The 21,858-nt window shown below is 51.6% G+C and overlaps 1 protein-coding gene across 2 annotated transcripts; it reads left to right on the top strand.

Moving 5' to 3' along the window:
- The first annotated feature begins 563 nt into the window (after positions 1–563).
- On the top strand, positions 564–21,240 carry COQ8B (coenzyme Q8B). 2 transcript variants are annotated; one of them, XM_080908158.1, is made up of 15 exons: positions 564–628; positions 2,075–2,182; positions 2,372–2,491; positions 2,634–2,700; positions 5,213–5,284; positions 7,018–7,140; positions 7,284–7,369; positions 8,837–8,977; positions 9,072–9,153; positions 10,179–10,272; positions 14,974–15,115; positions 15,220–15,327; positions 16,838–16,903; positions 19,928–20,014; positions 20,560–21,240. In XM_080908158.1, exons 2-15 carry the CDS (start codon positions 2,078–2,080, stop codon positions 20,860–20,862), a joined length of 1,596 nt encoding a protein of 531 aa, XP_080764284.1. In that variant the 5' UTR covers positions 564–628; positions 2,075–2,077; the 3' UTR covers positions 20,863–21,240. The 2 variants fall into 2 exon arrangements, with proteins under 2 accessions (XP_080764284.1, XP_080764283.1); XM_080908157.1 differs by lacking the exon at positions 564–628 and adding an exon at positions 1,659–1,792.
- The last annotated feature ends 618 nt before the right edge of the window (positions 21,241–21,858 follow it).

The raw sequence follows: 21,858 nt of genomic DNA, 5'->3' as shown, positions 1-21,858 counted from the left end.
CAAATGCTGGGATTATAGACATCTACTACCATAATTGCCTTCACAAATCCCAGGGAGGGCTTTGAGTTCAAGTTATACCCTTTCCTTGCCTTTTTTTTTGGGGGGGGGGCAAAAATATAAACTCAGGTACATGAAGTTTGTGGTAAAAAGTCACTGTGAGCCATGGCCCTGGGGGATTTTTATCGTCTGAGGTGATTTTTCAGCCTATCCTTTATGGCAAGCAGCCTGCAGCTCCTGAGTCAGGCCCTCCCTCACCTTTGGAAGAGGACTAGAGGTGCTTTCGATCTTGAAATTGAGTCACCCATTGAATGGACACAGAGCACAGGCCCAAGGCTCCAGGATGAGTCATGTCTTCATAGGCTAATGAGAAGTCAGATACAGGAACCCGCCTCATACATACATCATACAAATTAGAGAACAGGAGGTCCAGAGGCGGAGGAGGGCTCTTCTGACGTCACACAGTAAAGAGACAGCCTCAAGGAGGCCTAATTCCCGACAAAGGGGGGTGGGGCTAGACATCCACAGTAGCGTGCTGTGCTAGGAGGAACACATCTGTGGTTCTCCCTCTCTTCAGCTGTGGGAAAGACGTCCCAGCTGCCAGCTGTTTCTATTCTTGACAACAAGAGGAGTGAGTCAATTTTCTACCATACCAAAGCTCCTGACTCAGCGCTGGGAATCTTGACCGAGAATGTTCTGGGAAATGTCAGGTCCTCAGGAAACAGAGGGCTCCCACTGAGGGCCATCTCCTAAGTGGATGGGGGATGGAGAGTAGGATGCAGGAGGGAACTCGGGCACAGTATGCCGCCAGGGGGAGTTCTGTGGAAGGCCCGAGCGGGAAACAGTTCATAAGCAAGGAAGTGTGGATTTATATGTGTGTGCAAGGAAGGAGGCTGGGTGCCAGGACGTGGGTGTTGGTGCAAAGTGGATAGGCTTCATGTGCAAGGGAAATGTTTGTTTGGAAGAATACGTGTTTAAAGATTGCTAGGGGTATGGCTCAGTGGCTGAGAATCTTTTATGGAATGCACAAGGCCCTGAATTTGTAAATCCGTGGCGGGGTGGGGGGTATCCAAATACATAGGATAGAGTTTGAGCTCGCCCAGCGGAAATCTAAGTGGATGTAATGGTAAAGACCTGCAGTTTTAGTAGGTGGGAAGTGGAGGCAAGATCAGGGGTTCCTCATAGCCTACAAGAGAGGGAGAGAGGGAGGGGGGGAGAGGGGGGGAGACAGGAATGAGAGAGAAGGGGAAAAATGAAAAAATGAGAGAGGAGGGGAGAGAGGGAGGGGGGGGAGAGAGAGAGAAGAAGAAGAAGAAGAGAGAGAGAGAGAGAGAGAGAGAGAGAGAGAGAGGACAGGAATGAGAGAGAAGGGGAAAAAAGAAAAAATGAGAGAGGAGGGGAGAGAGGGAGGGAGGGGAAGAGAGAGGACTGGGGCAGAGAGGAGGGTAGAGAGCTTCTGTCAGTAAGACGGTCAATATAACGAGCTCACGTGCGAGCCGACTGACACAGAAGACCCACAGCGCCTTTGCCTGGGTCCCACCCCTTGCCACGCCTCCTCAGCCGGGTGTGTTTTTGTAAACGTCGGCGAGGTGCTGTGCTACCATTGGCTAGTTGATCAAAGGGGGCGGGTGTACGGACGTTCCCGGAAGCTTAAGGGGCCCAGCGCGTGCTCGACCTGGAGCCTAAACCCGGTGGACTGGGTGCTTAGCAACGGGGGAGGTGCCCTGTAACGGGGTCGTAACGGGGTGTTTGGGAGGCGGGCAGCACAGGAATTGCGGATGCTTAACAACCCAGGGTAAGGCGATGCCTAGCAACGAGAGGGGCGCTGAGAAGTAGAGAGGAGTCCTGGAGGATCTGTGGACATCTAGCAACGAGAGAGAACCTTAGCAACCGCGAGGAGTTTTGGGGGGTTTGGGAAGGCGCTTAGGGAAAAACATGAGTTCTTAGCAACGCGTATGGGGGTTAACTAGGAGAAACTTAGAAATCAATTAAAAGGGGAGACGATAGGAGGGCGGGGAGCTTTCAAACAAGGGCGCAAAACAGGAGGCCCAGTCCTGTAATCTTTATTATTTCTTAGGCAATGTGGCTGGAGCTAGGTGCGACGCTCCGCACGACCTGTGGACCGCTGGGCAGGGCTGTTCGTCTGCACTGTGGGGGGGCCCTGGGACCTAGGCCCCACTGGTGGGTAAGAGGCTGGGGAGGGGGCCTCCAAGAAAAAGGTTGAGGGAAGCTTGTGTGCGTGCGTGCGTGTGTGTGTGTGTGTGTGTGTGTGTGTGTGTGTGTGTGTGTGTGTGTGTGTGCACGCGTGAAATGATGGAGATGGGTCCAAAAAGGAGGACCAGACCTTACTCTATTAAAATCCACTTCTCTGCAGGGGCCATGTAGGAATTGTTTGGCCCAAAGTGTTCATCAAGACCAGCCAGGAAGAGGTCTAAATGAAGATGAAGTTCGCAGGGCCCGGGAGGCCCGGCTTAGGAAGGCACCCCGGCCCCAGGTATCACTTAGTCTTGTGTGTCCCTTTCCCCTTCCCCCCTCCCCCTTCCCCCTGCCCCTTCTCACCCCCCCCCCCCCCACTCCGCAGGGCTTTCCTGCTATTCTGTCCACCTTCCCTACCTCACACCTCTGCTCTTTCTCAGCTGAGTGATCGCTCTCGAGAACGCAAGGTGCCTGCCTCCCGCATCAGTCGTTTGGCCAGCTTTGGGGGTAGGTGATCTTCGGTGACCTGGGTCAGAAACATTTACGCGTGAAGCAAGGGGAAGGGTGGGTCAAAGACAGGGTTAGGAGGAAGAGAGAGACAAGGAAAGAGGGATGGAGGCAAAGACCTGCGAATCCCAGAGAAACAGGATGTAAACCTCAATGTTTATTGGGAACCTGTAGTGAGCAAGGCCGTGTAGGCGTGAGTTTATTTCTTCCGCTGGTGGAGGAGTGGGGGCTGAGAGGTGAGGGGACTGGACTTTAGGTCCCCGCAGCATTGTTTAAGCACGCATGAAAGAAAAGGAGTAGGTTGCAAACCAACGCTTTAAAAAAGGAAAGGAGGCAGCCAGGACACCCTCCTGTAGTTTCAGCAGTTGGGGTGTAGGTAGGCAGGCACAGGGAGCTCAAACTCATTACTGGCTACACAGTGAGTTTGAGGCCACCTGCACTAAAGGAGAGAAAGGAAAAGAAGGAAGGGCAGAGAGAAGGAGAGAAAGGCCAAAGAATTGGAGAGCCAAGTCTGGTAGCGCATGGCTGGAGGCCCAGCTGCCTGCTAGGCTATTGTAGGACCTGCTTGCACCCACAAATTCAAGGGCACCCACAAATTCAAGGCCAGCCTGGCATCACAGACCTTGTCTAGGAAAGAAAGAGGAAAAAGAAAATAGCATGTAAGAAAATATAAATACTGGGTATGGATACATAGATGTTTTGTTTTTGAAGCAGAGTCTCACGGTGCAGCCCTAGCTGGCCTGGAACTCAGAGATCCCCCTGCCTCGGTCTCCCAAGGGCTGGGATAAAAGGCCTGTGCCACATACACTCCCAACACACCCCAGCACACAAATGCTTTTTGTGATGATGTCTCCTGTAATCTCTCCTGGCGTCAAATCCTGACTCTGCAAGTGTTCGGCTAACAGGCCCTGGTGTCTGTTGGTTATCAAGCGTAGATCTCTCCTTCCTCACAGGTTAAAGGTCAGAGATAAGTGCATTTTCGTGCCCTGGGTAGGACCTGGGCAGGTGTATGAAACCAGGGTTCCAGAGGAGAGGGATAGCCTCATATTAGGATTGGGCAGTTTACTTAACTTCTCTGAGCTTCTGTTTCCCTTTCTGCAAGATGTGAGCTTTCCTGTCAAACAGGCTTCACAGAGGTGTGAGAGAGAATCGCATTAGCACTGTTGGTTCAGGGCTCGCCACACAAACTGTATGAACGCTGATCTCCTTAAGCAAGATTAGTTTGTTGGACCCTAATACTGGTCAGACCAGGGACATAGCTCCGAATTATCTGACAATGGATATCTTTTTCTGTCAGCTTATAAGGGAAAAACAAAAACACAGTGAGTTCACATGCAAGTACAGGAAGTGCCGCCCAGTGGTTAGCTCCGACTCTACTTTAGACCTAACCATTCCTACTGACCTTTGATTTGATAGGTCTTACATAAAGCTTTGTGGAATTTCTTAAGATTAGCAAACGTCACATAGAACAAAGCAGGACATGTGGTCAACATGTCCTTGCTTGGAGCCAAGTCACTTTTGTGTCAGTGACTGGCAGGCATGTTAGAGCAACAATATGAGATGGTTGCAGGCATGGGACAGAATGGGTACAGCTGTGGTGGAGGTGGGGGTCAGACCATGACAAGCACACTTGGCACAGCGGCAGTGGTGCAGGAGCGCGTTGCACACTTGGCAGATGCCGGCTGCAGGCTAGAGCTGGTGACGGTGACAGAGACGAAGCCTGGAATGGTGGCACAGGCCTCTGATCCCAGCCCTTGGGCCGAAGCAGGCGGAGCTCTGTGAGTTCCAGGCCAACCTGGTCTACACAGCCAGTTCCAAGCCAACCAGGGCTGCACAGCGAATGCTTGTCGCCAAGGAGTATACAAGAGGAGGATGGAAGCAGAAGAGAAAGGAGGGGGCGAAAAGGAGGCCTGGCTGGTCGGCTATGCCGGATTTCAGCGAGAGGAAGACATGGGGGGGATACGTGTCCTGGACATTGCTGAGGCCCTGGGTTCTGTCCCCAGAACCACAGTAAAAATATATGTGTAATGAGTAGAAAATCAAGGGTGGGGACGATGACAGACACCTAAAGTCTCAGCACTTGAGAATCCGGTGTTCGAGCATAGCCTGGCTACATAAGCATGTCAGAAGAAAGGAAAGTTAGGTGCGAGTCATCTCTGATAGTAGCCCCGTCTATTAGGAAAGCTTCAGCAGGGTTACAAGTTCAAGGCTAACCTAAACCACGTAGCCAGTTCTAGGCCGGGCTGGCCAACTTAGTCTTAATTATTATTATTATTATTTTTTAAAGATGCTAGATTGAAGAGTTTGGGTAGCGCGTGAGACCCCGTGTTCCACCCGGAGTCCCAAAAGAAGAGGAAAAAAAAAAAAAAACAAAGCGGGATGCAGCTCAGTTAGGAGAGTGCTTGCCAACAAACTGAGCCACCGCGGCTCCCTAGACAGCATTGAGAGGAAGTGAGAGTCTAAGAGAAGGTCCCAGGTAAGCGGGCTCTCAACTTCCTTTCTTGCTCTTCAGGGCTGGCTGTGGGCCTGGGCCTGGGAGCGCTGGCTGAGGCCACCAAGAAGTCCCTGCCAGGTCTGCAACACGGTGAGTAGCGGTATCTGGGTCCATTCAACTTCTGGCCATGAAGGGCTCGGGTTGTGGTAGGATTTTGCTTACTAGTGATTGTATGTATGTGTGCGTTTGTGTGCATGTATAAAGTAAATTGTTTGGCACACAGAAGTTACGCACTGGCTAATTCCCAGGACGCACACCAGGTGGCTCATAACTCCTTGGAATTCCAGCTGCAGGGAATCCAGCGCCCTCTTGTGGCCACTCCAGATTTTGTGCATACGTGAAATGCATTTATACACACACACACACACACACACACAGACGAATGCTCGCACATATACATAAATATATGTATGTGTATATGTACGTACATATACATAAATATAAGCAAAAATTGTTTGGTTTTTGGGATAGAGTTTCTCTGTAGCTCTGGCTGTTCTGGAACTTGCTCTGTAGACCAGGCTAGCCTCAAACTCACAGAGATCTGTCTGCCTCTGCCTCCTGAGTATTGGGATTAAAGGCATGTGCCACTATGCCGAGTTTGTGACTAAATTTTTTGAAGACTCAACAAATCTGGGCTGCTCAGTGGTACCCAGCATGTACAAACTCATACATGTTTCCAAGTTCAAGCCCCAGTGCCACAAAATACAGTGAGACAGCATTCATGTGGCTTTTATTTATTGGTACTTTATTAGAGCGATTATACATGCAAATTTAACTCCTTAAAATAAATTTACTTGCTTACTTATTTATTTACATACTTCCTTGCTTACTTACTTACTGAGACTGTGTGTAGCCCTGGCTGTCCTAGAACTTGCTATATTGACCAGGCTGGTCTTGAACTCACAAAGCTCCACCTGCCTCCACCTCCAGCGTTCTTGGACTCTTGAACCTTTTGCTCAGGCTGCATAAGTGCTGCGGTTCGGGGTTTCCCCTCCCACCGCTGTGAGCACGTCTGACTTCTGTGCGTTCAGAACTGCGGAGTCACTCTGTCTCTCTCCCCGGAGTTTACACCTGGGCGAGGAATTGCACCGTCCTGGAGCTGTGCTTTTCTAGAAACCGCCTCTCGGTCAGAGGGCTGGCTGTGCAAGCACATTCTCATCAGACCTGTCTGATGTTCGTGTTGCCACTCCAAATTTGCCAACCCTTGATCTTAGCATTTCTATGTTCGCCCCCTGGTGGCTGTGCAGAGGTGATATAGTTAGGTCTTTAATTTACAGAGACCCTCCCCTCCCTCTTTTTTAAAAATTAATTTATTATATATAAGTACACTGTAGCTGTCTTCAGACACCAGAAGAGGGCACCAGATCCCATTACAGATGGTTGTGAGCCACCATGTGGTTGCTGGGAATTGAACTCGGGACCTCTGGAAGAGCAGTCAGTGCTCCTAACCACTGAGCCATCTCTCCAGCCCCCTCTCCTGCCTCTTGCCTACTAATTACTGGGATTTCAGGTATGAATCCTTCATGCCCAACTTCTTATTTTTTTTGGGGGGGGCTGTAATGTCAGCATTTGGGAAGCAGAGGCAGGAGGATTTTCATGAGTTTGAGGCTATCCTGGGCTACATTGTAAGTTTTTAAGATAAAAAAGTTAAATTGGGAATGGTGTAAAAGTTCTTGCATGCATTTAATCCCAACACTTGGGAGACAGAGACAGATGAGTTTCAGGAGTTTGAGGCCAGCCTGGTCTGCAGAGTTCTGTCAGCCAAGGGTACACAGGAAGGCTCTTTCTGTGCATGCAATACTGATTCTCACTTCTCACCGTAGAGGGCGTCTCTGGATTGAGCTCCAGTCCCTTCCTCTCCGAGGCCAATGCTGAGAGGATCGTGCAGACCTTATGTACAGTGCGGGGGGCTGCCCTCAAGATCGGCCAAATGCTCAGCATCCAGGGTACAGCATGACCCTCAACACTTGACCTATGACCTCATTCCCCACTCACCCCACCCAGCCAGCAGCAACCCCTGGTTCCAGGTGTTCACGTGGAACCCCTCCTCATCCCCTTCACTAATCCCTTCATCCCACTGTCTCCCAAGACAACAGCCTTATCAGCCCCCAGCTCCAGCGAATCTTCGAGAGGGTCCGACAGAGTGCTGACTTCATGCCCCGCTGGCAGATGATGGTGAGTACCCCGTTTGGATGGATGGTGACATGGGATTACGTAGCTCAGCATGTAATCTGCAAAAACAGTTTATATAACATAAAGTTCTTAGACCTATTCCTGTCACTCCCTGTTTCTGACAATGATCATGGCAGGATATATGACACACACCTATATAGTCTCAGCAGTTCGATCAGGAGTTCAAGGTCACCCCAAGCTACATAGAGACTCCAAGGCTAGCCTGGGCTACCTTAGAGCCGATCTCAAGCAAACAAGCAAAGTTGAAGGATGCATCGAACCTGGAACCTGGTACTAAGGCGACAGGAGCTGCTCTGTAACTGTATAAAGACCTAGGCTCCAGCTGCCTACCTGCCTTCCATCTGGGTTCTGCTCCTTGCCTCACGAATGACCCAGGCAGTCACCATGGCTCTCTGAGCCACTCTATAAACATGCCGGAACCAAAAGGAAGCCCCTCTTCATCATGTTTCGTGGGTTTTCTTTTTTTATGCCTTAATAACATGGGACTCTAACAAGAAATGTTATCAATCCTCATTAACAATCTCCCTGGGTGCAAACCATTAATACCAGCCCTCAGGAGGCAGTGGAGGGTGGATCTCTTGGGATTTTGGAGACAGCCAATATAGTGTATTCCAAGCCAGTCAGGACCTCACAGTGATCAGACCCTGCCTGAACAAACAAACAAACAGAACCAGCAAAGGTGTTCCGTCAGTGAGACTCCTCTGAGTGTTAGGAATTGGTTCTCATTTTTCTAGTGAGATCTACTCTGATTTCCTTCACTCAAGGACAACATGGGACAGTGGCATCTGGTGTAACTGTAACTTTTATTCTCCTGTTATAATTGTTGTCTGAGAGGCTTACTGCCTCTGTCTGCTAACGGAGGCCTAGTCCTGACGCTTCCTTCCAGCCTCGGTACGATCTAATCTGGACCTAGAATGTTGAGCCTCCCAGACTTGCTGCTGAATAAACTCCCTCTTGGTCCTGTTCTCTACTCTTCTCCTGTGCTGTCTGTCTGTCTGTCTCTCCCTTACGTAGCTTCCTTCCCACTCTCTTTTTGTGAGGGCTGGGCAGATCCTATTCTGTCAAATCTTTCTCTGATTTGTCACTTTGTCTGCCGCTCGATTAGACATCACTTTCAAACATGGGTGCTTTCTTCTACAAGCTCTAACTTTACCTTCACTGTTTGGGATTAAAGGTGAGTACTAAGGGCCTGTCTGTATTCCAGTCAGAGAGGGATTAAAGGTGTATGCTGAGGCTGGGCCACACCACAACTGGGCAAAGTTCACCGTATGATGGAATATCCCGCAACACGCCTGGCAGGTTGGGCACCTGGGCCTCAGTTTCCACATCTGTAAAATGATATATCAGCCAACAGTGAACCCCTGGGGTTGTTAACACGCACACCAGTACAGGGCCTGAAGGTCCACTGCTGAGAACCGTGATGGTAACCCTCATGCTTGCTCCTTCCAGAGAGTTCTGGAGGAGGAGCTGGGTAAGGGCTGGCAGGACAAGGTGGCCTCACTCGAGGACGTGCCCTTTGCTGCGGCCTCCATTGGGCAGGTACACCAAGGCGTGCTAAAGGATGGGACTGAGGTGGCTGTGAAGATCCAGGTGAGCAGTGGGGGTTGGGCAGGGCTGGGGGTGGGCACTGTCCGGTCCCCAAGGCATGGGTGACTCCTGACCCCTCTCTGCTCCCTCCTGACAGTACCCAGGTGTTGCCCAGAGCATCCAGAGTGACGTGCAGAACCTGCTGGCCCTGCTCAAGATGAGTGTGGGCCTTCCAGAGGGTAAGGTGCCCCCTCTGTCCCCACTGAGGGAAGGGTACTTTTAAAGGGAGCAAGCGGGGCTAGACAGAGGAGAGACAGCATCGTAGGTGTGCACACATCACACTGGTGACAGGAGGGTGCCAAGCAGGAGTCCAGAGGGAATGAGCGTATGTGACATAGCTACAAAGAAACAAGCCCAGGTCAGATGCACAGACAGACAGACAGACAGGTGTGCAGTGTGCAGGGGAACCACAGAAGCAGAGGAGACAACTTGGTAGGCAGTACGCCTGTGTTGTTGGGTCACAGGAAGACATAGCAAGGTGTGTTTGTGGGAGGAAAGGAAGTAGAGAGACAAAGGCAGGCCAGGAGGCCGGTGAGAGGCAGAGGACAGTGGCAGGCGAAAATGTTCTGTAGAGAGTGCTTACCTGAGTGCTCATGGGGGGGGAAGGGGTGGGAGGCCCAGGGTTGATCTCTGGTACCAAAGAGGGCACACACAGGACCCCGATGCTCAGAGGGGAAGGTAGGAAGATCAGAAGTTCAAGGTCATTAGCCGATTGGTCAGTGAAAAAAGCTGTTTCAGGCCAGGGGCTGTGGAAGAGCCAAGCCCAGGAGACAGACTTCCACAGAGACCACAGTTCTGGGAAAGGCAGAGGGAAGGTGAGTCTCATATGAGGTGTAGGTAAACTGGGTCTGGGGCTCACACTTAGCACTGGGGAATCTGAGACAGGAGGATTGCCGCAGAGAGACTCTTACCTCAAACGCAAAGCCAAGTGTTGGAGCAAGCCTGTGGCCCAGGATTTGGAGGTGGGAACTGGAGGATCAGGAGGTCACGGTCAGCTTTGGCTACTCATTCAGCTGGAGGCCGGCCTGGACTACATAAGAGCCAGTCCTTAAGGAAAAAAAAGAGGAGGAGGAATGAAAAAGGGTGGGGTAGAAGTCTGAACAGAGGTGATGGGACCACTGAAGACCTAGGTAGGGAGCCCGAGGGTTCAGGCTGGGGCAGGCAGCCATTCTCAGACGCCATGGCTTGTCCTCTCCTCTCCCAGGCCTGTTTGCTGAGCAGAGCCTGCAGACCTTACAGCAAGAGCTGGCTTGGGAATGTGACTACCGCAGAGAGGCCGCCTGTGCCCAGACCTTCAGGTAAGCTGACACCCCAGCCAGCTCCTGGGGATTCCTTCCCTCTCTGGGCTGGGGTGGATGTTCTGCTCTCAGACTCTGCAGTCAGAATCCTCATATGGGACGGCGGACTTCCTTATTCTTGCATGGCCTCTGTCAAATGCGTATCTGCTGTGGTCTGAGGGGCTCAGCTGCACCATGGGTAGACCTGCTCACGGGGGGGGGGGGGGGGGGGATCAGCATCCTGCAGCAGTAGGGCAGGAGAGCACCAGCTCCAGACTGTTCCTCCTGCACTCCAGACGGAGAAACAGTGTTAACATCTGGGAAGCCAGGGTCTCACTCTGTAGCTCTGGCTAGCATGAACTCGGAGAGATCCACCTGCCTGTGTCCCCCAAGAGCTGAGATTAAAGGCACTTGTCACCATGCCAGCTCAACCTTAATTTACTTTTGCAGTTCTATTTAAACCAAGAATGGTGCTCTACACCACTTGGCAAGCAGAGGCAAGTGAATTTCTGTGAGTTCAAGCTACTAGGGAATTCTGGACTCATGGCTACATAGTGAAACCCTGTTTCAAAATAACAATAACAACACCCCCCCAATGTTCTAAAAAAAAAAGAATTTTTTTCTTGATTTATTTATTTTATATGTGAGTACACCATTGCTGTCTAAAGGCACACCAGAAGAGGGCATCAGATCCCATTACAGATGGTTGGGAGCCACCATGTGGTTGCTGGGATTTGAACTCAGGACCTCTGGAAGAGCAGTCAGTGCTCTTAACCACTGAGCCATCTCTCTAGCCTCCGCCCCCCACCCCATTTTTTTAAAGTTTATTTTCTGTATTGATTTTTTGCTTGCATATATGTCTGTGCACCACATGCATGCAGTACCCACAGAGACCAGAAGAGGGTGTTGGATTTACAAATGGCTATGAGCCACCACGGGTGATACCATTTCTTGCTGAACCCAGAGCTCTGATTTTGCTAGACTGGGCTAGCCGGCAAACCCCAGGGGTCCTCCTTGGTGCTGGGATTACAGGACTTGCTTCCATTCGTGGCTGTTTTACATGGTGCTGGGGCTCGAACTCTAATCCTTATACTGTGTGGCAAACCGCTTACCTGCTGAGCCAGGTCCTCCGCCCTCAGGAGAACGTCTGTGCTTGCATAACCAGCAACCCCACCACTGGCCTTCTTCTGTATGGACATTTATAGTGGATGCATCAGAATTTTCTAGAATGCTCAGGGCACCAGTGTGTGTGGAAGTCCCAACTTGGAAACCCAAATCTATGAAATCTGTTCAGCAAGGTGGATAAACATGTTGCAATGTTTTTAATTATTTATTTACTTTATTATATGAGGGCACTGTCACTGTCTTAGGACACACCAGAAGAGGGTATCGAATCCCATTACAGATGGTTGTGAGCCACCATGTGGTTGCTGAGATTTGAACTCAGGACCTCTGGAAGAGCAGCCAGTGCTCTTAACCCCTGAGCTGTCTCTCCAGCCCCACTGTGGGGGTTTTTGTTCTTGTTTTTGAGATGGGTCTCACTGGGTTTCCCTGGCTGACCTGGAGCTTGTGTCCCCCACATGCTGGGATTACAGGTGTGTCCCAGACTTGGCTATTGTGGTGTTTTCAATGCTACTGGTTGAATCTCTCTTTTTTTTCTTAAAAACGTTTTTATTTATTTTAATTATTTTAAATATATGTGAGACTCTGGACTCTCCCAGAGCTGGAATTACAGGCAGTTGTGAGCCACCCAGTCTGGGTGCTGGGGACAGAACTGGCGTCCTCTAGAAGAAGAGCAGACATGCTCCCCAGCTGGTCTCAGACTCGCTCTGTGGCTGCGTTAGCTTTCTGCCGCCTCTGCCGCCTCTGCCTCTCCACTGCTAGGATTACAAGCGTGTGCCGCCACATCTGGGTCTTGATGCCGGAATATTTTATGGCAGGGCAAATGAACAGACTACAGCTAATAGAGAACAGTGGGGCCACATCTTGGGGTTATGGCCGTGCGCAACAATTAAGGACCTCTCAAGTCTGAGGATGCAGCTTAGCTGGCGCTTGCGTAGCACACACACATCAATCCCGCTCCGAGGCCGGTCCTCAGCACCCCCATAAGCCTGGTATGGTGGCTCATGCGTATAACCCTGGCACTCAAGAGGTAGAAGCCAGAAGGAGTCCAAGGAATGTAGCTGAGTTTGAGGCCAGCCTGGGCTACATGAGATACCATCTCAAAAAAGCAAAACAAAACAAACGAAAGGGACAGCTAGAGAAGAAACTGCACAGCAAGGCTCACAAGTCGGCTGTGTCTCCCAGCGTGCCAAGCTCAGGTGATGGGAGGGGACAGTCCCGGCAACAGCCGTACAAGGTCCGTGTCCTGGACCCTGGTGAGTGTGGGCTTCAGTCTCGGGTCAGCCCTTCCGAGGCTGTGTGGCCTGATTCCATTCAGTAGCCTCAGGAGAGTGTTCTCCCAGGGGAGGTGTGCTGATTAGTGCTTCTTAGTACAGGCCTGGCTTTTGGGAAGTAGGGCCAGGACCAGAGACCTCATAAACTAGGACTGCATAGGTCCAACCCAGCATAGGACCCAGCAAGGCAGAATGACTCCGGGTGACAGGCCAGAGCAGCCCCATGCGGGATCTGAGGAGTGTCCCAGGATCCCCTAAAACCTTCCTTTGCCTCTGCTGCCTGCCCATCCCCTTCTTCCTAGTGTCCACACAGGCGCCCACTCAACTTCTCCACACGGGCAAGCCATGTGGAGGCCAGAGAACAGCCTTACTTAGGTGTCCGTCTGTTCTTCGAGACAGACCTCTCTCTGGCCCAGGACTGGACACATAGACTGGGCTGGCCGTCGAGCCCCAGGGGTCCAGCTCTTGCTGCTTCCCCATGACTGGGACACAAATGTGTGCCCCTCCTAACTTTTATAGGATCTGGTGGTCAAACACAAGTCCTCATGCTTATGTGGTGAGCCCTTTTCTTTCTTTCTTTGAAAGATTTATTTATTATATATAAGTACACTGTCTCTGTCTTCAGACACACAGAAGAGGGCATCAGATCCCATTATAGATGGTTGTGAGCCACCATGTGGTTGCTGGGATTTGAACTCAGGACCTCTGGAAGAGCAGCCAGTGCTCTTAACCACTGAGCCATCTCTCCAGCCCTAAATAAACCTTTGAAAGAAACAGAAAGTAGAAGGATGAGTTGTGAAGTGGGGACCAGCGGGGACAAGAGAGGGTGACAGTGAACTGACTAAAACACATCTGTGTGTGCCTGGGTGTGTGGTGTATGTGAAAATGCCGTAACGAAGTCCATTGTATATGGCTGATACATATTAACTGGAAAGACAAAACACTTCTTAAGAAGAGGAAAAGGTGTTTTATGCTCTTGATTGGCATATCTGAGATGCCAGCATCCCTGCTCCTGCTTTGGGGCCATCATTAAGTAAAATAAAGGTGACTTGGACACTGCCAGTGGAACACCACAACAGTCATGCCGCTGGAACGGCTAAGCAGTCTTAGCAGGGAAGCGTAGGACACCGTGCGTGCCCTTCGTACACTGGGCGAGTGCGTTCCGGACAGGGTGGAGCTGGATTACTGTACTGCTCTGAGTGGTACTCAGTTTTAACTTACTTCTGGAATTTTCTTCTTCTTTTTATTCTTCTTCCTCTTTCTCCTCCTCCTCTTCTCCCTCTTCTTCTTTAATTGAGATTTCTTTTTATTATATGGATGTTTTGCTTGTGTGTGTGTGTGTGTGTGTGTGTGTGTGTGTGTGTGTACTGTGGACATGCAGTACTCTCAGATGCCAGAAGAGGGCATCAGATCCCCTGGAACTGAAGTTAACAGACTGTGAGCCACCATTGCGGGTACTGGGAATGGAAACCAGGTTCTCCGGAAGAACAGCCAGTGCTCTTAACCACTAGGCCATCTCTCCAGCCCGTCTGACTCCCTCCCCCTTTTCTCTTGATTGCTTTTTGAAGCAGAGTCTAGGTACCCTGGCTGGCCTGGAACATGCTGTGTCACAGGAGGCCCAGACCTCCCTCCTCCACTCTCCAGTGCTGGGTTTATAGACACACACCGCCATGTCCAGCTTAGAATTCTCCATTTAGTATTTTCAGACCGAGGTTCACCACAAGTAACTGAAATGATTCTCTAGTGGTCCCAGTGACCAGTGATTGTCACGGTAGAGCCAGAGTAACGTCCCTTTAAAAAGAATTTGTAATATTTAATATTTAGTGTGTGTGTGTGTACATGTGTGTGCACGCCGGTGTACAAATGCTATAGCACGCATGTGGGAATCAGAGGACAACTTTTGAGAATGTGTGGGCCCTGGGGTCAAACTCAGGTCCTATGTTTTGGGACTCATGCCTTTAGCCTCTAAGCCATCTCCCTGGCCATAAAATAGTTTTTTTTTTTTTAAATGATGTGTGAAGTAAATACTCTGAGCTCATCGTCAAGTGACCAGAAGATCGGGGAAGGGTTAGTAGGAGGGAAGTGGTAACTGGGTTTCCAGCTGCACCCAGTTAAGACTGCACAGTACTACAGTGTCTGTTAAATGCCAGCCCAGCCAGGGATTGGCCGACACACAAGGCAGCCGAGCCAGAGAAGGCGCTTGGGGAGGGTGGTGGAGGAAAGCCTACGGGGAGATGGCCCGAAGGGCTCCTCAGTAAAACGGCCAGTTGGAGCCTCTGGGTTCTGAGGCATGAAGTCTCTCATTCCTTGCCCTCTCCTGTCCCAGGAAGCTCTTGGCCGACGACCCCTTCTTCCGAGTGCCAGCCGTGATACAGGAGCTATGCACTGCACGAGTGCTGGGCATGGAGCTGGCTGGGGGAATCCCTCTAGACCAGTGCCAGGGCCTGAGCCAGGACGTCCGGAACCAGGTACATCTTGTGGAACGGGACCGGGAAGAGCCAGGCGTTCAGTTTCCCTCCTGGCCAGGAGGACAGGCAGGACACCTCACTGGCTTGTCTTCTTGTTCCTCCAGATCTGCTTTCAGCTCCTCAGGTTGTGTCTGCGGGAGCTGTTTGAGTTCCGATTCATGCAGACAGATCCCAACTGGGCCAACTTCCTGTATGACGCCTCCAGCCACCAGGTTGGTTCTGTATGATACGGATCAGAGTACATTGTTAGCTGCTATAGAGAGCATTTTCCCAGGGACCAGAGAGATGGCCCTATGGGTAAAGGTGCTTGCTACCAAGCCTGATGACCCTAACGTCAGTCCCCAGGAAGGGGGGAGGGGTGCGGAGGGATAATCGCACATGTGCCACACATAATATAACACATAATGACATAATGCATAACAAATGGGGAAAAATGGGGCTAGAGGGATGGCTCAGTGGTTACCTTACAGAGGGACCTGAGTCACTTCCCAGAATCCACACGGTGGCTCACAACCATCTGTAACTCCAGTTCCTGGGGATTCCGATACCCTCTTCTGCCTCTGTGACTCCAGGCATGCAATGGTGCACAGAAAGTACATGCAGGCAGAACATCCATCCACATATATGAATCTTCTTAAAAATACAGATAGACCGCAGAGATGAACCTGAATTAACACCATGATAGGGAAACAAACCATCATGTAGGTCCAGAGTAGAAATTACAGGGCAGTTAGAGTAAACACTATGGGAAGGTCTGGGGAGTCGGGTCTTGCTGTGTAGCCCAGGTTGGTGCTGAATTCCTAACCCTGCTTCACCTGGAATTGCAGACATTTATCTCCAGGCCTGGCTTCTCTGAATATACAAAACTATAATTTATGGAACTATTATCAGATACATTCTGTGCCTACATATAGATGTAGAAGATATGTGTGGGAATTTCGGGAAAAATTAATCTTTAAAATTATTATTTTAGTATTTCATGTGTATGGGTTTGTGTCTGTGGACCATGTGTGTGCAGTGACTGAGAAGAGGGTATTGGGTTCCCCTGGAACTGTAATTACAGATGGCTGTCAGCCACCGTGTGGTTGCTGGGATTTGAACTCAGGACCTCTGGAAGACCAGCCAGTGCTCTTAACCACTGAGCCATCTCTGCAGTCCTGAGGAAATTATTTAATAATATTAGTTTCTGGCAAGTGTAACCTTGGAGAGGGTCCTGGGAGTATACGGGTGAGGGGGGAATAAACCTGTATGGGGTGGTATTCATATTTTAAGCCGATCAGTAGGATTTGTGGGTATTCATTTAATCTCTCAGATGTCACATTCTCTGGGGTTTCTTACAGGCCCAAGATTTATATTAAAGGCAATAAGCTTAGGTGTGGAGGTACCCACTTTTAATCCTCATACCCCAGAGGCAGAGGCAGCCTGGAAAAAAAAAAAAAAAGAAAAAGAAAGCTAGCACTAAACTTCAGCCTTAAAGCCCCTGCCTAGATTATACCAGTGGGTGGTCGGGGATGTAGCTCAACCCCAGAGGCCTGGCCTCTTATCTGCACACAGAGGCTGGGGGTGTGGCTCACTGATGCTGTGTTTGCCTGTGATCACCCATCAAGGTCTGGCTCAGGAGCAGGGGTGGGGCTGCAGGAAAGAGGAAGAGGGGTCCCAGCCAATGCAGTCGGCAGTGGGTATGCTAACAGCTCCTCACGGTCTGTCATCTGTCGTTCCCAGGTGACTCTGCTGGACTTCGGTGCAAGCCGGGCCTTTGGAACAGAGTTCACGGACCACTACATTGAGGTGAGCACAAACCCTGTGGCTTCTGAAGGGTCAGGGCTCAAGCCAGGTAGGGAGGACAGGAGAAGAAGGAAAAGCGAACCGCAGCTAAGAATTTACGATGGATCAGAGCCCAGGCTGCCATGCTCTCAGGAGGCAGAGGCCGGTGACTCTCGGTGAGCTCCAGGCCAGCCAGGGCTACATGGTGAGACTCTATTCCAGTAAAGTAGTGACAGCTGGTGACTCCCCCCCAGTCATTAATACTACAAATACTGGCTGAAAGCGGCCAGGGCCACTCAGAGCCCCATCACAGGCAATATAACTGGGCTTAGAGACAGATTGCCCAAGATCTCAGCAGGCCTGTAGCCTGGGTCCAGAGTCTGGGTCCCAGCCCTTGCTCAGCCCCTTTCTGAGAGAAGGGACAGAGATGGCCCTATCCAGGGTCTCAGCATCCAGCCTGCACCTCCCAGGAAGCAGGATGCTGATGTAGAGGCTATGGAGGAAGAAATCTCTTCAGGGGATGCTTCCTCACCTGCTTTGTCCTTCCCTTTCTTCCTCCCAAGTCAGTCAGTGGCAGCTGCTGCACAGACCACGCCCTTGTGTCTCCACAGACTGGGCTTTGCATTCATCTAGTTGTCGCTTCCGGTGTCCGACAACCTCCTGGTGCCCAGCTCTGTTCTGGATGATACTGGTGACAGTTGTCTCCCCATTGCAGAGTTCAGGCAGTGGGACAGTGTCTTAGGGTTTCCGTGACCAAGGCAGCTCTTGTATAGACCAATACAGATCAGTATTCAGACATATAAGCTGTCTTAGTCAGGGTTTCTCTTCCTGCGCAAACATCATGACTGAGAAGCAAGTTGGGGAGGAAAGAGTTTATTCAGCTTATACTTCCACATGCTGTTCATCACCAGAGGAAGTCGGGACTGGAACTCAAGCAGGTCAGGAAGCAGGAGCTGATGCAGAGGCCATGGAGGGATGTTACTTACTGGCTTGCTTCCCCTGGCTTGCTCAGCCTGCTTTCTTATAGAACCCAGGTCTACCAGCCCAGGGATGGCACCACCCACAATGGGCTGGGCCCTCCCCCCTTGATCACTAGTTGAGAAAATGCCTTACAGCTGGATCTCATGGAGGCATTTCCTCAACTGAGGCTCCTTTCTGTGTGATAACTCCAGCTTGTGTCAAGTTGACACAAAACCAGCCAGTACAGAAGCCTATGCAGCCATGATCATCCAAACTGCCACACCGAGCCTCAGCACCCAGCACCCAACACCCACCCATAAGGGCTCATATTCATCAGCAAGGATGACATCAAGAGCCCATTTCTGTCCTCCAGACAGGAACCTGAAGGGAACTCATGTTCTGATTGGACAGGAAGGAGCTGGATAGAGCCAAGACATCCTGGGTCCTGCCTTGGGCCCCTCCACAGTAGATACTCTTACCTCCTGAGGTGCTTCAGGAGATTTGAGGAGAGGAAAAGCAAGGGAGTTGACATTTTCCCCGAGTAGCAAAGAGCCTCAGGACGGGGACTGAGCCCAGGGGAGCTGTGAGAAGTTACAGAGGAGCCCTCTGGGAAGGAGACCCCGTAGATATAGGGCCACAATGAAACTTCCTTGATGACAGGAAAAAAATGTCTGTGACGAGGCTGAAGGCTCTGGCCTGAGAACTTTTAAGACCAATCCAACTGTTGACAAGGATGAAGACTCCACCACGCCCACACCCCACACACTCACCCACACAGGCCTTTTGAGGCACAAAGCCAAGGCCTCCACGAGTACTTTAGCCATCCTATTTCTCATCAACATTGCCTTCCCAAAACTTGGGCCACCTTAATCTTTTCCAATTAAAACAAAAACAAACCTGTTGGGTGGATGTTGTGGCCTATAATCAGAGGACTTGGGACGCTCAAACAGGACAGGAAAATCATGAGTTCAAGACCAACCCAGGCTTCATATTGAGACCCTATTCATGTATTTGTTTGGTTGCTTTTAAGTGTGTGTACATATATGTGCATATATGTGTACACACACGTGTACACACATGCTCTCATGCACCAGTGGGACACATGGGGATGCCAGAGGAAAACCTGCCAGAATCAGTTCTGTCTTTACCCCATGTGGAACCTGTAGAGCCTGAGGATCAAATTCAGGTCATCTGACTTGTCCGTACCTTTATCAGCTGAACTGCCTTTAAAAAAAGAAGGAAAAAAAAAAACCCATCCCATGTATTTGGAGCCCTAACAGATGACCAGACAAGTCACAGGCAGAAGGATCCATTACAGAATTACTAGGTTCGTCCCAGGCCATCCTCCCAAAGGGTGGTGCAGTGGGTTGGGGCTGGACAGGCTCCTCTCCCTCTTCTGAGTCTGCCTCTGCAGCTCAGTGCTGAGCCCCACACAGTGACCCCATGCAGAACCCATTCCACAGATGAGAAGGCAGAGGCCCCGCTACAGTCTCTCTAGAGTCCTCTTAGAGCCAAGGGAGCTGGTGCAGGTGCCTCAATGTCTCCCCCTGCAGGACTGCACAGGAACTGAGCTCTGCGCCAGCATCCTGAGTTCCTTGTCTTGGGACCAGAGCTGCTACTGCACCCAGCTGGGGATTCACCCAAGGGGCTCAAAGTCTAATAGGGAAGATGACCCTCAGGCAACCTAGGATGCCGTCCCATCCTTGTGCAGTGTCTGGAGCCATCAACAGATGTGACACTCTCCTCTGGGCCACTCGTGTGACAGCTTCCCAAGGGATGGCAGAGCCCCTGAGCATCTCCCCCTGCAGGCTCTCCTGAGGTAGAGCAGGGACAGAGGAGAGAGGGGAAGCTTGTGGGTGAAGAGTGTACCCAGGAAGAGGAAATGGAGGTAATCCAGGTTGGCTGGTATTTCCTATTATCTAGAACGTCCCGTGTAGCCTGGTGTGATGGTACAGACCCCTAACCCCTCAGCTCCCAGCTGCTGCGGGCAGGAAGATCAGGAGTTCACGGTTAGAGTGTAGGGCTGTATCCGACTCTGCCCCAAAGCCTCCCTTGACCCACGCTGCCCTTGGTCCTCCGGCATTCCAGGTGGTGAAGGCTGCAGCAGAGGGAGACAGAGATCGAGTTCTACAGAAATCCCAGGACCTCAAATTCCTGACAGGCTTTGAAACCAAGGTTGGTTACCCCTGGGCAGAAGGGAGCTGGTGTGTTGGTGGCTGTTTTCTTTAGGGGCCTAGTTTCTTTGGGGAATAGTGGAGCAGCGTAGCTCTACTGAGCAACTGGAGAAAGTATGGGGGGGGGAGGCTTGGGGGAGGTAGAGACTTCTATCTATTCCAGGGCAGTGAGATTACTAAATGCACTAGCTTATACTGAGGAGCCCCAGGGTGAAATGGAGGTGCCCCGACTAAGTAGGGGGTGGGGGGAGCACTATCTATTTTGGGGATCCTGGGTTTGAGGAATAGAAGGGTTACTTGCCTGTAGAAAGCTGGAGCTCTTGGGGACAGGGGTGCTGTGGCTAGGGGGTGACTTCTTACTACTCTTAGGGGATCTTGGGCGGGCAATGCAAACCTTCCCCCACTGAGCCACTCCCCCAGCCCCTCACTGGTGGATTCTAAGCAAGCTCTACCAGTGAGTCACGCCCCAGCCCTTGCAGCTTGCCTCCTCAGAAGTAATCAGAGGACATTATGTCCGTCTGGATGCATCTGCCATCCCCACCCTAGGCATTCTCTGACGCCCACGTCGAGGCAGTGATGATTCTCGGGGAGCCCTTTGCTGCCTCAGGCACCTACGACTTCGGCGCTGGAGAGACGGCTCGCCGAATTCAGGGCCTCATCCCAGTAATGCTTCGGCACCGGCTGCGCCCACCGCCTGAGGAGACCTATGCTCTACACCGCAAGCTAGCCGGGGCTTTCTTAGCCTGTGCCCGTCTCCACGCCCACATCGCCTGCCGGGACCTCTTCCAAGATACCTACCACCGCTACTGGGCCAGTCGCCAGACACAGCCACTGCCAGCAGCCTCCTGACTAGGGACCTCCCTGCCGACCCCACCGTGACAGATTCCATCCGGGGATACCAGCTCCACAGCGGGTGGTCCCCTCCTCCTCAGTCCTGGTCCCAGAGTCTAGTTTCTTGCCTTGGATCTTCGGGGCCCCTGGAGTTAGCCCCCTGATCCAAAGAGAGCATCCTTGAATTCTGAGGCCGAGAGTCAGCAGAATTCTACCACCATCTAAGTAAGCCCTTGGTGGAGGAGGCGCCCCTCGGCTCCCAGGTCTTCCAGGATCCGCAGGCGAAAGGGGAGCCGGCTGCTGGAGGCGGTCCTCACCTTTGCCTCCCTTGCTCTACCAGCTGCCTTCTTCCCGGGTTCCAGCCTGTGTATTGGAGGACGGGGGTGGGTGCTGATCCTTCCCTCCGAATAAAAGGCACCCTTTCCCTCCCCCCAGCTCTTTTCTCTCTGTGCTAAGGGGGAGGAGCTCACAGGCAGCTCCAGGTGCAGATGGCCAGACCCCCCCTCTTGTCTAGGGCCATCTGTTGCGGGGAACCTCCACCGCTCCCCCCCGCCACGTGCTGACCACCTGCTCCAAGGGCTGTGGCAGCTGAGAAGTACCCTTCTATCACATACTCGCCCCCCACCCCCAGCTTCAGGCTCCCTCCTGTTCCTGCCGACCTCGCCTTTGCTAATGGACCCCAATGCCCCTACCAGCTGCTTTGCCAAGCCTACAGGACAGGGGTAGGGGTGCAGCTGAGTCCAGAACCAGGACCTGGTGTAACCCAACGCCCTCTTCCCGCAAGCCGGAGTAATCTCCCTCCAGGACTCCAGGGTCTGTTTCTTTTCCTTCCCCTCCCCTCCCCTCGCCTGCAAAAAGTGCCTCGTCACCGCTTCTGCCCGCCCCCGCCGAGCTGGGAGAACCGTGGGGTTAAGCAAGATTTGAGGACGTCAAAGCGTCTCCCAAAGCAATTCTTCAGAAGCAGAACCATAGGGGATCTGAGGTCAGGGGTTATGGAAGCAAATAGAACCTGCG

Source organism: Micromys minutus, assembly GCF_963924665.1.
Source record: "Micromys minutus genome assembly, chromosome: 32".
Taxonomy (NCBI): Eukaryota; Metazoa; Chordata; class Mammalia; order Rodentia; family Muridae; genus Micromys; species Micromys minutus.
This window is presented reverse-complemented; position numbering and strand designations above follow the sequence as displayed.

Bases quoted from the DNA above. Each gene is read 5' to 3' on its own strand.
- COQ8B (XM_080908158.1), top strand. From the start codon at position 2,078: ATGTGGCTGGAGCTAGGTGCGACGCTCCGCACGACCTGTGGACCGCTG. The intron at 2,701-5,212 runs GTAGGTGATCTT...CTTGCTCTTCAG, and splicing joins TCGTTTGGCCAGCTTTGGGG to GGCTGGCTGTGGGCCTGGGC. The intron at 7,141-7,283 runs GTACAGCATGAC...CTGTCTCCCAAG, and splicing joins CCAAATGCTCAGCATCCAGG to ACAACAGCCTTATCAGCCCC.